The 15908-nt window shown below is 39.6% G+C and overlaps 1 protein-coding gene across 1 annotated transcript; it reads right to left on the bottom strand.

Moving 5' to 3' along the window:
* Positions 1-7140: 7140 nt before the first annotated feature.
* LOC149287500 (neurite extension and migration factor-like) lies at positions 7141-11971 on the bottom strand. Its single transcript, XM_089492800.1, has 2 exons — positions 11896-11971; positions 7141-11363 (listed from the first exon to the last, which is right to left on the bottom strand). Exons 1-2 carry the CDS (start codon positions 11969-11971, stop codon positions 7141-7143), a joined length of 4299 nt encoding a protein of 1432 aa, XP_089348926.1.
* Between the last annotated feature and the right edge of the window lie 3937 nt (positions 11972-15908).

Consider the following 15908-nt stretch of genomic DNA (forward strand, 5'->3'; position numbering starts at 1 on the left):
GAAAAATAGATTTTTTTTTTAAGGATAACTAAGTTCAATTTTTGAGTATGCCCTATATGTAGTAGAGAGTGATTTATTTTATATTCATGACTCTTAATCCCTATTTTCTTGTGAATTTTTTAAGTATATTTCCACCTGAGAAAAATCGATCTAAAACTCCCGTCTCAAGTCATATATTAGGATATATTCATCAAATCTATTCTTTACTCATTTGAAATGTGACTGCATGCTGCGTTATTTCACAGGCTGGTTTTTGATAGAGGGTAACAGACATCAATGAATATCCCCCACAGAATGCAGCAGAACCAACGCTGCTTGTAATGAATACAATGCGATGTGTTTCTTTTGTTAAACCAATGCGGGGCTTGAATGATTTATATTTCTGAAAACTAGATGGAGCTTACATTTAAGGTTATAAGCTCACTTGAGCAGGGCCCTCTTCTCGGTCCCTACGTCCAAATTGTTCTGTGATGTATTACTTCTTATGTCCAATTTACCCAATGTATATTGTTGTGGAATATGATGGCGTTATATCAATAAATAATGATCTGTATTACCGTACATTGGCACAACGCTAAAAATATGAAAAAATGGGAAACTGTTTTTATTTGGTATTTGTAATGCAGCAGTATACTCCGGTTGTAGAATAGAGAACAAAAATGTGAAAAAATGAAGGGGAGAATATTACAGCTATAATTTGACTTGTCATTAATGGTATATTGAAGTTTTAAAGTAACCAACACAAGCCTGCAGGTCCATCTTTAGTCTGCTTCTAGCGCTAAGCTATGTGTAGACAGTCAGGTGTTAAATGGTGATAGGTCATCCCCCGCTTTTATTGCTTGTCTGGGCCATGCCCTAGTGTACGGCTAGTAATTACTGCAGCTTAATGGGGCGCTCATTCAATTATTCACTCTGATTATTCAGTGAGCGATACTCGGCAGCATTGGGGTTTATTCATTAAAGTGGTTATAAGCACAAGAACTTACTGAATACATTATGCGTGTTTAAGGGCCATCACTGGTATGAGAAAGGCTGAGTTGGCCCTGCATAAAGCATGGTTCAATCAGTGAAGGGCCTTTCAATAGATATTATTTAACCGTGCATTACATAAAGCCATCCAAGCTCATCTTGCAGCAGAAGTTCACTAACATGTAACAACACTTTACATAATGTATACTAGTGTCCGTGGGTTAAAGGTGCAATTCTCCTGCCAACTCCTGTAGTGTGAAATTGTGCTCATTTGTCTGTCAGTTGGCAGCATGCGTGGCCCTTGTGTGTATACAGGTATTCAGAGCACTCTCTCCTATATAATCAACCTGACATGGGCAGCTCTTAGATGGAGGTTTCACATAGTAATACAGGGAGACTGGGGGGGGGGGTCGGTGTAACAAAATTCATTAGGGACCCAAAGCGTTGTGGTGGAAAAACAGCTAACAACATTAGCAGCTAGTCTTGTAGATCTTAAACAAAATGTCATACTGTAACCTATACAAACAAAGTTGCCATACAAGTAATAAATCTTCGCTTTTACAATAATTTTCCAAATAAACATGAAATAAAAACACAATGGTTTGGATAATGCCCGAATAGTCTAAAATATATATTAACGGAGAAGGATGGTATGCACCCTTGGCTGCTCTGATCGAAATATTTTGGGGCACTATCTAAAGCTTTTTTTGTTCAAATTGCATTCGGTCATCATTTTATGATCATTATTATCTTTTAGTTATATAGCGCCAACAATTTACTCAGCACTTCATACAATAGACAAACCAATTAATTAGACAAAGAGGGCCCTGCTTGCAGGTTTACTAAGCATTCTCTTCTTTGAATGTGTTTTGTATAGGGCCATGTAGATAATATCAGTTTGCCAAGTATCTTTACTGGACCACTTGGTTAGACTTGCCTCCTGGGCTGTATGTTGCCAGCCCCCTGCTCCATATGTATGCATATGTTACTCCAGAGACACATATGATGTTTCTGTACATACCTTGTTCACACAGGTATTGGCCTCACTGTTCGGGTGTCATATATTTTGGGTCACTATGTGAGTTGCCTCTGCATCTCATCCAACATAACAGTAAATTCATTGAATGCTAAATGAATGAGCAACTCAAAGGACATACCTTTTCACATAACAGGGATTACCACCTAGGTATAAAAGACAGCCTAGGCCTGTAACTGTTTGTGTGCATATGTGGGAGCTGCTGTGGGGCAGATCTCCAGTGTCCCCATTTGGGGACGTAGCTCCTTGAAGGGTAGGGGCTTTGGTGGATGGGGACTGGTATAGGCTTATGAAAGATTTATGCCACCATTGCTGTGGTTGTTCCTTACATCACAAATGAAATTAAATGCGACGTCAAACCAACAACAGAATGAAAAGCCCTTGTTGGGTACTAAAAATGATCTCATAAAACAACAATAACCTATTAAAATAACATGGTGGTTTGTTTTATTTTTGACACTTTTGGTTAGAACTATTGCTGAGGCAAGTGATAATAAATTCCAGCCCTGGCTCTTTTGTGTCTTACTGGATATTCACACTTATCTTTTAACACTGACAAGCTGAAATAAACAAAAGACAAATCTGAAAAAATAAATGGATGTCACAGTCTGGTAGCCACGGCCAAACAAGCTATAGTGAACTGCGGAAATAGTTGCAGAAAATCTTCATTCGTTAAAATCTGATAAATATAAGCCCACGTAAAAACCCATAAAACATTTGGCAAAAAAAGAACTGCCTTTAAAGATTTGTTATGTCTGTTCTTCCTTTGTACATAGATGTCGATGTCAGTTCTCAGGTTTAACGTTTATCTAAAAATTAAAAACTTTCCACTGTCTGGCTTGACCCCTATCCCTCCATAAATGGGATTCTTGACTTATTTTTTAAAGCACATTTATAGACAAGTGTCTGAATTTACATAGCCCAATATGTGCACAGGTCTTTCTGGAGGACAGAAGAGGCATAAAAGTGCCGAGAATATTGTGTGTTGTATTGTAACCGGATGAGGCATTTAAAGCTACATCATGGAGAACAGATTTAACGCAGCCCTCCAGTATATTAAATCAAGTCATCCCATTATATTAAAGTATAAATAAACAGCTGGTAAATATCATTTCTACCTAATAACTGTTTATAAATGGACGTTATAGATTGGAAATGATGTGTACAGTCGTAATTAATAGGCAGGCAGTAAACACAATATAATAGAAACATTACAGCATCCCAAACATTGCACAATGCCCTGCTTTTAATGGGAACCTATAACTATGTTAATATATAAGCAGATAAAAGATATTAAGTTATTTAAGATACAATGCTTAGTGCATTTAGTATTTCCTCTGAAAGCCTCATTTGGTATTATATGGTATCAAGTTCATCGAATGAACAACCAAACATGCCTGTGATCACGTTTAGTGGACTAGATTTCATGGAGTAGGATGAATAGTAACATAAGCTTTCAAGATCTCAAGAGGTCCTTTCTTCCAAAAATTCTTAGTGATGCTATAATGTTGTTATAGGCTACAACAAAGGGAAGCTTACGTATTGGGCACCTTCTCCTTAAATTGGAGCAGTCCATTTCTGGGTATCTTTTAAGTGTCATTGAGTTTCTTTGTCCTCGCCGGATGGATGATGAAGGGTTTGTGCAGAGAGGATGGCTGTGTGTCCCTGATATCCTCGGTGGAACAGATGTGGTGACAGTGGGTAGCCGACTTTATCTGACTTCTCAGCACAGCAGGGGGTAGTAAAAGGCACTGTCAAGATATCGTGCGGTAGTAAGGGGATTTAAGGTCTTGAGAGCTTGTGTGACTCTACATCTTAGTCTATGACCTCCAGCCCAACTAAATGTATCAGAAACTTCTTTGGACAATTTTCTGGGACCAATATGGTAATATCGAGCAAATTATTTAGTTTCACAGGATCGAGTGGGGCACACAGACAGGTCATATTGTAAGGGGACAGATGTAGCATCAGACCCATTGTACAACTTAACCTCTTCAGTGGGCGAGTTAACACACTATTGGTGAATGCAGTGCTCAACCATCTGCCACTCAATGGAAATTATTTTAAATTAATTGCCTTCTTATTTCACTTACTACCATGCACTACAAAAAGGGTGCCAATACTTTAGGTGTAAGGACAGCACCACTTAAGCATATGTCACTTTGATTATGCAACCGTTTAATAGAATTCTACAAAGAAAATGAAGGTGATTTCCCCCTTCGCTTTACCGCATGGTAGCATTATTAAATGCAGCATAACAGATTATTTTTCCCATTAAAACCCTTTTAGAAAGGAGGTTATGATAATTGCCATGGTTTAGGGCCCAGAACAGAATTGCACACCACCCTGGCACTTAAAGGATTAAAATATACATTGTTTTGGCCTGTTATAAATGTGGATAAAATTTTAGATAGAGTAACTTAATATATTACTGTTCTCAGGCACATATTCTCAATGTGCTTCTAAAATGCTGCTTATTGCAAAATGCCCTGTGTAAAATTTCCATGCATAGACCCAAAATAATGTAAACTATTTTAAACACTTTACATCCCTTTACTGTAAGCTTAGATGTCCTACGTGTCCTCCATAGAAACAACATCTTTGCACATTTGAAATGGTAGAATCTCGAGCACCTTACCATTGGGGAGACGGAGGAATAGCTTTCTGCCACTGCGTGTGTCAATGGTTAAGAGGGATTTCATATTTGGGGGATTAAATATACATATATACTCTCTCCTACTCACTATTTGTGTAATACGATGATTAGCCATTCTTTGGGGGATATCAAGAGACCCACGCAGTTAAGTACCCTGGGAAGAGTCCTACATCAGCCACACAGACAGCACAGTTGGATATGGAAACAACGGAAACTCCCAAGTTTATTACCGCAGAATATAATATTTTGTGAACCTCATCATAAAAATGTTGGTAATATCACACCAACAACATTGTAATAGGGTTTGGCCAATGTAAAAATGACGTATAATGCTGGACAGAGGTGACTTCCCTTCAGCAACTGCTTAATTGGCAAATTAACTCATTCCACCCAAGGCATTGAAAGGATAATAGAAAAGACCTGTCCAAAAAAAGTATGTTTTTAAGGGGACTTGCAGCTTCCTACAGTGTAATGTTACATTAAAAAAGAGAAAACCTGACATTTTTTTTTGGCCCTCATGGACTAGTTTGGAACTCCGTGGCTAAGAGAAAGTGCATACATATACATATGGAAAACATACAATAATTAGTTATTATGGCAACAAAATAATCTTTTTTTTTCGAAGTATGTTTGAAACTTGCAGCTCAGGAACAAAGAAAGCAAAATATTTCCAAGAAAAAATAAAATCACATTTTTCCGTAAACGCAGAAAAACATTGAATAGATTCCTCTCACGGATCAAACACAAACGACAGATGTAAACATACAGATAATGATGTGAATTATATGAAGCACTATTTTAATGAATCACTTTTTTACCGACTACCTCAGAGGTCTCATGAACGCAAACAGATATCACCTTAAACAGCCTTGTTATGAGGTTTCAGACTCAGAGTCTTCAAGGGTGAGAGGCCAGGCGTAATGAGATACCTGCTTAAGCAGAGGTGGAAAAAAGATCTCTGGCTTATCCATCTATGTGTAAACTAGCGATCACACAAGCCTAAATTAAAAACACAGGCAAGCCGGCATCCCTCAAAGTCTCAAGAACGTAGAAAAATACTTATTTGGCAATATAATAACTGTATCTACAGTTTCAAAATACGGATTTTAAACGTTAAAAGCAGTAGCGAGAATCATGCTACAGCTAGAGGCGTCTGAACAAATAATTTCAAGGTATGTTTGCTCCGCAATGCACTGCCATCACTCCAGCTCTGAACGGGTTAAAAAACGAGCTTAAGACATTGAAAGTGAATATTTGTCAGCTTTGGTCTCCCTTTGACGTGGGATGATGTCACATTAAGTAGTTTTCTTGTTTTCACATTACCTTCAGTCTATGCTTTGAGGTAAGAAAATATGGCACATTGTATGCAGTTAGGTAAAATGTTAAAAACAAAAAACAAAAATTTTACTTTTGAAAGTGTTAGGTGCTTCTCAAGCAGGGTGACTTCAAATATATATATGTTTTGGAATGTTTGCAGTAAAGCAAAGGCTCAGGTCCAGAGTATATCCACCAATTAAATGCTGTAATATATATTTGTATATATCATAAAAATATCTACAGTCACCGACCAGTTTGGCACAATTTTAGCTTTCTTGTGGGTTGTAATAGTGCATTAACTACTGTACAACAGTATGACTTTAAAACAGTCTTTCACAGAGAATACCAGATTAAGCTGCCCTTCAAACAAGTTATCACAAATCAAACCCTGGTTCTTCAGCACTTAACATATCAACAAACCACAAGGCATATATTTTTCCCCAAAGAAACAAAACATAAACATCAATTATTATTAATATCATTATTATCTTTTTTTTATTTTTTTTGAAAAAAAAGTCTTTTCTTTAAAACCAAAAATGTTTGGTTTTTTTTCAAAAAATTTTCCTATTTTTTTTCTGCTCTGAATGTATTCTTGACTCCCTGCAGAAAAATGCTCAGTGTCATCTTGATAATCCATATGGGGTTATAAATGCAGTTTCACACATCTTTTTCTGCAATGCAGATCTGGAAACACGCAGCAGGGGGAGCTGAGAAACACACCGTGGGACCTCATGAAGCTGAATAACGTGGGTTTTTTAAAAAAAAAATTAAAAATTCCTTTACACTCCACATTGTGGTTTTCGATGCATATTTTTTTTAGAAGTAACTTTTTCTTTGTTTTTACATGGAGTTTGAAAAAAAAAAGTGGTACAAACAAAGAAGCACATAATATTTCTTAAGGAAAAAAAAAAGCCAAACAGCAGAAAATAGAGGCTTTCTTAGTTTTTTGTCACTGTAAAACCCCACCAAGTTAGAAATCAGTCATATTAGGTAGCATGTTAGCATATGTCATGCACAGCCTTTTCTGTATTTGCAAGGCAAGGACTATCATGCAGCTTTTAACCTTCTGAAGATTTGCTTTCAGGGAGAACTAAACAGAGACCAGCAGGCTTAGAAGGTGCAAGGGAAATAAAAGATGTGTTTGAGCCACTTTGGTGCAGCATTACCTCAGTTTTTCAAATGCAGCTGTGACCGAAGGGTCCTTGTGAGTTTGGTCCATTCTCTTCCCCTTACAGTTTTCATCCCGCAGAGATTTTGATGTTGACTTATGACGGTACAGCTTTTTGTGGGTTGGTACGTTATTTGTTAAAATACTTAGGTTTCCAAAGTTCTTATCAAAAAAGGCTGAGTGAAGGTTAGCTCCATAGCAGCTGGGATCAAATACCCCAAACTTTGTGGTGTTCTTACCTGAGCCCTTGTTTGTAGATTTCTTGGAGCCCCCAGGAGAGCCTCCATTCACCTTCTTTTTGAAATCCTGTGGGGTCCCAGCCAAGATTTTAAGAGTCTTCAATTTTAGGCTGTTTGATTCTGGAGACATGGCAATGTCAGGAATGCTGTTATGATTCACTGGATTATAAAAAGGCTCCATGGAGGCCATCATGAACCTTTGAACATCAGCCATACCTGATGCGATATTGGACAGAATGTTAGAAGGTTCCTCAAATTCCCTTTGATCATCATCAAGGATATTGTTGGCACCGCCTGCTCTTGGATCAGGCCACACACCATTGTTACTTTTATCAAGCGTCCATTCATTAACACCAGCAATGTGTTTTCCTGCTTTGGAAGAGCTGGGCCCATAATGTGGCATGCAATCTTCTAAAGCCTTATTGGTGGGAGTTGCATTATTTAATGAATCCGGTTGACTCCCAGGACTTTGGATTTTATCATTGTTTGCATTTTTCCCTTTCTTGGATGTCTTGGGGCCTGCTTGCCGTGGTGTCTTTGCTTGTGTTTTATCTGCCCCCTTGCTAGCCTTGGGGGGTTTCTTCTTGCTAGTTTTTGGAGGGGAGCTTTGGTTGGCACCTGCATTTTTACTGGCTGATGATTTCTTTTTAGATTTTGATGTTTTACCGTTGGTATGAACAGGACCCATAGAATCATCAAATACTGGTAGGCATGGGCCCTTTTCCAAGACACTGACAGAGTCCTCATCGTTGAACATATGGAACTGAAACTGGTGGTTATTCATTGCAAAGCCGTTGTTGGCCTGCTCATGTGAAGGAAGCACAGTACAATTCCATTTTGCCTTCTCTGACCCATTGAGCACCACCTGGGTGCTATTTTGGAAGGCCTTTAGGTTTGCTACAGACTTCCCTTCTGTGCCTGCAATCTGAGGGGAGAGATTAGGTGTATCTGGTGGGGACATTTCAGAAAGGGAAGAATGGCGAAATTTATCAGGGGTAAAATTAGATATATCAAGAAGGTCAGAAGATTCCTTCAATGGTGTGATTTCATCAATGCTCTGTTGAATCACAAGCTTCGGGCTGCAGTGGGCCAAGAAATCATCACTTATTTCATCTTCACCATCTTTTTCACAAGACTTCAAGCTTAAAGAGCTGTAATTGCTGGAGCTAACTGACAGTGAACCTACAGAGTCAAAACTAATAAGCCTTCCATTGTCTGTGCTAAGTGTGCCTCTCTGTAAAGTGAAGCACCCCTCTCCACCACTATAATGACAAGGCTGATAAGACTCATCCTGTTGAATTTGGCCCTCTTGCACATATGTTTTGTGATACAGATGCTTACTGCTGTTTGGATTAACTTTACTGTATCCAGAGGCGGTGATGTCTGCATCGGAAACATCTGCAGAACCAGCAAAGTCCCCGGATATGATGGACACTTCCCTAAGGTTTGCAATGAACTCAGTCTGAGTGCTGGGAGGCTTGTCATGCCACATGTCTGGAAAGTTCTGCTCCATATCTAACTGATGGGGTGACTGCTGCAGCTCGGACTCTGAAGGGGGAGAGAGCACACAGCTCTGTGCAAGTTGCAGGGAACTGAATTGTTTTTCTGTCTGAATGTTGTTGACTGACTGTTGCCCTAATGGATGAGGAGCAAAATAAGTGATAACAGTGCTACCAGATGAATCTGATGCATCTAACAATGTCTGTAGATAGCCTCCAGGGAGAACGGGTACATTGGTACTCATATGAGCAGATGGCACTGGCTTGCTGGGTGAGCAGGTGGCTTGTAGGAAAGAAGAATTTTTAGAATCAGTATCTGGATGGCATTGAGTTGGATGGGAATTGTCTGATGCAACATGAATGGTCTCCTCTTTCAAGAGTGCAACAGAGTCCTGGTTCTCAAGGGTTGGGAAGATGTCTGCTGTATCACGTGTGATGTCATCTACCTGTTCCAATTTAATCTGTTTGCATTTCAACCTGGCTTCACTTTTAAATTTAATCCTCCTTATGACTTTTCGGTCTGCGCCTTGAAGTTCCCTTTCTAAGGATCGGGACTTTACAGAGCTAACTTCAGCAATGTCGCTTAAGTGTAATCCATTGATGCAGCTTGCGTTTTCTAAGGCTAGTGAATTTAAGTCAGTAAGACAACCATCATCCTTACTGCTGCATGCCTGTCGACGATCATACGATGACAACATTTCCCTGCTTAAAGGTTGCTCAATGGTTTGTATCCTTTGTAACCTGTGTCGATTTGCTAACTGACCCTTCCGCTTTCTGGGTGGGATTGGGTTTTCTGAGCCATCGGGATTACTTTTTGCACATAACGCTGACATGTTTCTCCGCCTTTCCTCCCAGTAGTCTTTTAGAGGTGCAAGCTTTTGGTATTTCCCCATATGCTCATCACTCAAGTTTACTGTTGTCTCACTGGGGTCAAGTTTTCCAAGTTTGACCAACATGTGCTTTTCTCCTTTGAACCTGTTAATGATTATGTACTTGATAATCACAGGAGGCTCCTTCCTGCAAACTTTCCTCCGTTTTTTGGGGCACCAGTCATCATCATCTTCTTCTTTTGGTCCATCTGGGATGCCTTCTTTCTTTTCTACAACTTTCTCATTTTCAAGGGAATCCACGTCATACAAATAGTCATCACTGTACCTAACTTTCCTCTTAACCCTCAGACCATAGTTAGGCTGTATAAGGGAATGGGAGTGCTCACGGGACAGGAACCTGGTGCAGTCTTTGATATCTCCGAGTACATCATACGAAGACTCACTGCATGAGCTATCATCGCTGTACTCTCCTGAGTCCTCAGCTGAGTTAACTGAATCCAAAAAGTGGCTTCTTTTAGCGCTGATGTACTGCACAACATCCATGCTACCACAAGTTTTACTCAGACTGGATTTTACCTCTTCATTCTCATCTTCATCATTTTCCTCTTCGTCTTCATCTTCCCAGATTTCACCTTCTTCGAGTTTGAAGTGGCCAGGATCTGCAGTAGTCCCCTTCCTAGAGCTCTTGTTTTCCCTTTTGGTGCAGTTAGTGAAAACACTAGGGAAGAAGTTGAACTGGGCATCCTCTTGTAGAGAATTTGTCTTCTCCCTCACATTATCCTGGAACGATTCATACCTGATCTTCAAAGAGCACACGTCACTGCCAAGTGTCGAGTCATCATCATCAAACATGTAATTATCCACATCTTCCTCTGAAAACAAGTTAACCGACAACTCATTCTTCGAGCACAGGTCTAGTAGCTCAATCTTGCTTTCACTAATGAATGACTCAAAATAACCCCATTCCTGGTTTGTATTGGACAGTAACGCCTCATCGCCATTGCATTTGTCCAGCAGCAATCCCTCATAATAGTTCTTTTGTGTGGTGTCCTCTGAGTCGCTGTCAGACCTTTCTGGGTCTCTTTTGTCCACTTCCTGGGATTTATGAACAGGAAAGCTAAGTAGCTGGTCCGACAGGAGCTGATCGCCGTATTTCAAACTGTCCCCTGTGCTCATGCAGTGAATCCCAATGTCAGACACTGGACACGTGTCAAAGTCTCTGTGTATATCTCCCATTTTCAAACTGATGCCAGGCTCAGGGTCCACTCCATCTTTAGATTCTATGAAACAACCTAAACAGGTCCGACTCTGTTGCATCAAGCAGTCACCAGTTAAAGCTGACATGGCCCCAGGTTCCATGATACTAAACGGTGCTTTATCGTTGTCGCTGGGTAATGACCAGGAACTCAGACCTTTGGTGGCACAGGTTGTCAAAGATATGGCCTGAGCAGAGCGGTCACTGACAATGTGTTCAGCTGCATCAGAAAGCCTCAAGGGAGAAGGGGGGCTCAGCAAACAGGGCTCCTTAGAAGTAAGGGCTGGCAATGCTCTGTGACAGGCGTGAATTTCCTTCTGTGTTAAGGCCGGGAACGTGACAACAGCATCTGCAGCATCGTAGGATTTCACATCATCTTCAGGATCATGCCGTTCTACAGTGGGGAGGAAGACACAATGTTTCACTTGTATCGTTTATCACACTTTTCAACCTACAAATGTGTATAAACATCAATACACAGTGGGGCACATTTGCTAAAATGCAAAAGCCATTAACAATCGTTAACGGCAATTCAACGGAATGACTGCTAACGATTGTTGATAGCTTCTGCATTGTAGAGGATGGACTGCCAAGTGCATAAACTAATTATATATTTCAGTAGAGATTTGAAATTTGTATTTGGTTAAGAAATATTATTTCAACAATATTTGTTTTGGGGTCTTAAATGTATTATGGGATAACTAAACCCAAACCAAGAGTGTACAGAAAAGTTGTAAACATCACAGCAGAGGACATTTTTGTTTTTAACCCCCCCCCAAAAACTACACTTAACCGATCAGAAAATAATAAACCCTAGTTATATATGTGTGTTTTTCTATGTAGCCTGCCGCTCATAAATAACCACAACACACTCTCTATAGCATATATAAACAGAAGAGGACCAGAGTAAAATCAAGTGCCCTTACCATTTCCATTAATCCCATTAATGAGAAGGGTGCTGGCTCCTTCTACGGCAGAGTCTTTTTCCTCCTGGACGTCCATCAATTTATCGTTGTGATGCTCACTCCATACCTCACTGCGTGTGTCCAGCCTGAAAGATAAACAGTCCACTTTATTAACTAAATCAACAAAGACAGTACAGGTTTGCTTAACAGCACGCTGTAAAAGCCTATGTTTTCAAGAGGCAACATAGTGCCAGGGAACAAACAGTAATAAATTCAAATGTAGTAAAACAACCTATATTCTCAATATCTATAATGAATTCAGATGGTGATCTGGACGTCAGTGTTCCTTTACTGAGGCCTATATCTATGAATCTGTGCTGAACACGTTCATATTCTGTCTGACATTCTGAAATTCTGTCACCACTTTTCAGCTGACATTTGTAAGATGTTTTGGTCCTATCTCCCCTCCCCCTTCCAATCTTGTTCCTGCATTAGACAAACCAACGTCATTATCTAAACGTGCTTGGATTTTGAAGCAGTCTCCTGAAAGGGTCTGCATGTGTTCTGCAGCCTCCACGTGGCAAGGAGCTTCAGATGAAAATTAGCATGGTCCCACTCCCTGTGTCTTTAGAGTGTGCACTCATATATAGCCACTCAAAGCAGCCATGTCCATCTGTTTTCATACTAGATAATAAAACCTGCGGTACCGCAGACACAGTACCTGTGAACAGGATGGTAATGTATTCCCCCTTCCTCTCACTCTCTGGTAAAGCAGAGATACGGGGACCTTCCACCCGCCACCAAACAAATTCAACACGCCGCCTCTCACCATAGGCTGGGCTCTGCCTTACTCAGTTACCCAAGTCTGTCTTATTATAGAGATGCTGCAGTCTAAGGCCTCACCTTAAACTTTATCAATGTTATTTATACCATTTAAAACCTATGGGTCTCCAAAATTGCAACCAGTCCCATGGAACAAACAACTATTTTTCTTTTCACTTTGAACGCGACATAATGTAGTATAGTGTAAAGGAGCACCGGTAAAAGTTAATTTTGTTCCTAATTGTTATATGCAGCATAGTTGTGCAAACATCAAGGTTGCCATTGTTGGTAGACATGATAATTGGACTCAACCCTTACCCACAAATCTCACTGTGCTGTCGTCTGGCATCATTAAAGGGCAAACAGGCAAACAGCCTCAAGCAGTTTATCAAATCTACCTATTGCTTACGCTAATTGTGTATCCTCACCCCAACCTTGCAAGTGCTGCCTTGGCCAATCCACAATGATCAGCAGCTTAAAAGTAGGGTAGTGGCAACTTTATGGGGAGAAATAATCATGCAGATCTTGAGAACAGAAACATGGCTTCTTAATGGTATACATGTCTTTATTGCTTGTTTTAAACGGTCATAACATTAAACTGGTATATATATATATATATATATATATATATATATATATATATATATATATATATATATATAATGTATAGTATTGTGCAATACAGGATTTGGGAAAAGTGACAGGTTTGTTACATTAGGCAGTGCGAAAAGAGCTTAATGTGTTTGTTTTGTAGATTGGGTTAAAATAATAGCGTAAAAACCTTGCATTTTATTAAAACTAGCATTATTCTGAAACAGCAGGTACACGATACCGTTAAATGCTTTTAAATTAGCACTGAGAGTTTTAATAATAAATAGAACTTCCCCCTTTATGGACATACAAATTTAAATGTGATTTGTTGTTAGCATTTAAACCTAAGCACGTCCATTTTGGCAAATGGTTAATATTTATCATGTAGAATAAACATTATTTTATTTGTCTCTGAGCCAGGCAGCACGCCACTGCTCTGCGATACGGATTCATTAAATGCAGCATCTAGCTAATCACAGAAACCTCTTTTTATAGTGTGTTTATGCATATAACTTAACAGCATTACTATGTTTCTAAATTAATTCTGGTGCATAATGAATCAAAGGCATAGCTGTTGATTTTGTGAAATGCATTGCTAGCATACCCTGTGTTTAATACTAAAACACTATTCCTTTTGAGTGCCACGGCAGACAGCTATATAGGTCAGCTTTGTTTCTTGGTAAATGCATTTTACATATGTATGTTGTCATATTTCGCAGCCTGCTTCATGTGATAGGAAGGTTTGTAGGTAGCATTAGAATGGCATTTCCAAAGCCAAGTACAATCTATCATGATTAGCTGGCCTTGCTAAAGAGATTCCTGCTGTGGGAGACAGCAGGTGAAGCTTCAGGTCGGAGCTGGCTGAGACAAACTGAATAGTGCCAGCTGGCTCCACAGACTTCTCTCTGGCAAGATTTATATTCCTGAAGACAGCCTTAGAGGGAGCGCCGTACAGTATCAGCGGCACTGCTGGCTCCATCGCTGCACACATTAAACCTTTCCGCGCTGGGCTCAGGAGCGCACCCCAGTGGCGGCAAGACGAATTACACGTCTGCTCTACACAGAACAGGACCTGTTACGATATTTAGAATCAGATTGGAAACAACTTCTAACTACGGCCTAAAAGTCTAAATTAGACAAGTGTTATAAAGGGCTGACATATTCATTGAGCAATTATATAAATTCAGCGCAAAGGTCCTTTCTTTAGTTTAAAAAAACAACAAAAAACACCAAAAAGTATCATACATTGCAAAGGAAACTGTGGGTATTAAATGTAAATGTGTCATTAAAACAGCGCTTGTGATATGAATAGTGTCTGCACATATGTATAACACGATAATGGCTGAAAAAATATTTTTGTACAAGCTGTAATAAAAAAATTATGCCAACAATTGGGTATAGCCATACCTTTATTTATCACTAGTATTTCCAGGCAGTGTAATCATTTTCGTTCTAGTCATTGCCCCCCCTATCTGAGATGCACTTCTTCACCTTTAGGCTCCCAGGCCATAGCAGGGCAAGTGTTAAGACTGTAATGGATGGAACTGAAGGCTCATTAGTTGTGCTAATTCTTGATCACAGAGTTTCCCCGTAGTGATGAAGCCATAATACTTCTTTTTTGTCATTCCATTGCATTAAAGAACACTTACAAAGACTACACGAGATTGCTAGATTAATTTAGCATGATAGAATACGCATGCAGACGCAATGCTTTATTGTAGTATTCACCCTTTGAAAATAAGAATATAAATGGGGGGTGACCAATAACAGTTCCTATTGCTGTCATTTTACAGGGAGTACCCCCGAAGATGATGTTCACAACAGGGGCACTTAGCCCACATAGACAACTCTGGTGGGGATTACAGAGCAGAGAGCACAGAAATCTCTGGGTAACCAGAGTATATTTGTAAATGTCTTTATATAATGTGACTTCTCTTATGTACCCTTATGTTTTGTCTAGTATTTTATTTATTATTATTATGTGAAGCAATAAAACCTTTTAATTGAAAATAATAATGGCAAGCTGCTGCAGCGTACTGCAGAGCTCTTTAATGTGAGACATAACATAAACTATACCACAAACCGAGGGTACACATGGAATAGAATTCAGAGCGATGTGTAGAGAACAACAGATTAATTTCAGTTGAACACACATCCAACACATTTGTTAGATGAGATGCATGTAATGTTTGAAAGGTCACATAATTGCTGAGATGGTTTCAGCCTTTGTGTAATCATAGTGGTTTAACTAGCAAATAATTTCCCGAGGGTATTGAACGGCTCTGACGCTACAGCTCACATAGTGATCCAATATTCACCACGAAGAAACTGACTTAAAGAGGCAGAAGGCAAGTAAAAGGCAGGGGAGGATTTGACCGGACCTTGTGGCCATTCTTAACACAGTGATGTCTACAGTGATCGCAGCTCCCCCAATGCATGACATCATCACAGAGATCATAAGAAGGTGGTTCTTTTTTTCAATTCTGAAAAATCCTACCCATGGAACATCTGGCTAAGGATGGCTCATTTGGTGTAGTCCAGTAAGCCTAGAACCCCCCCGGGGGTCTGCTGATCATTTTCAGGGACTGATTAAAATATATGAATATTTATATATACCTTGT

This window comes from Sceloporus occidentalis, unplaced genomic scaffold (genome assembly GCF_023333645.1).
Source record: "Sceloporus occidentalis isolate IW3139 unplaced genomic scaffold, rSceOcc1.0.p SCAF_60, whole genome shotgun sequence".
NCBI classification, from domain to species: domain Eukaryota; kingdom Metazoa; phylum Chordata; class Lepidosauria; order Squamata; family Phrynosomatidae; genus Sceloporus; species Sceloporus occidentalis.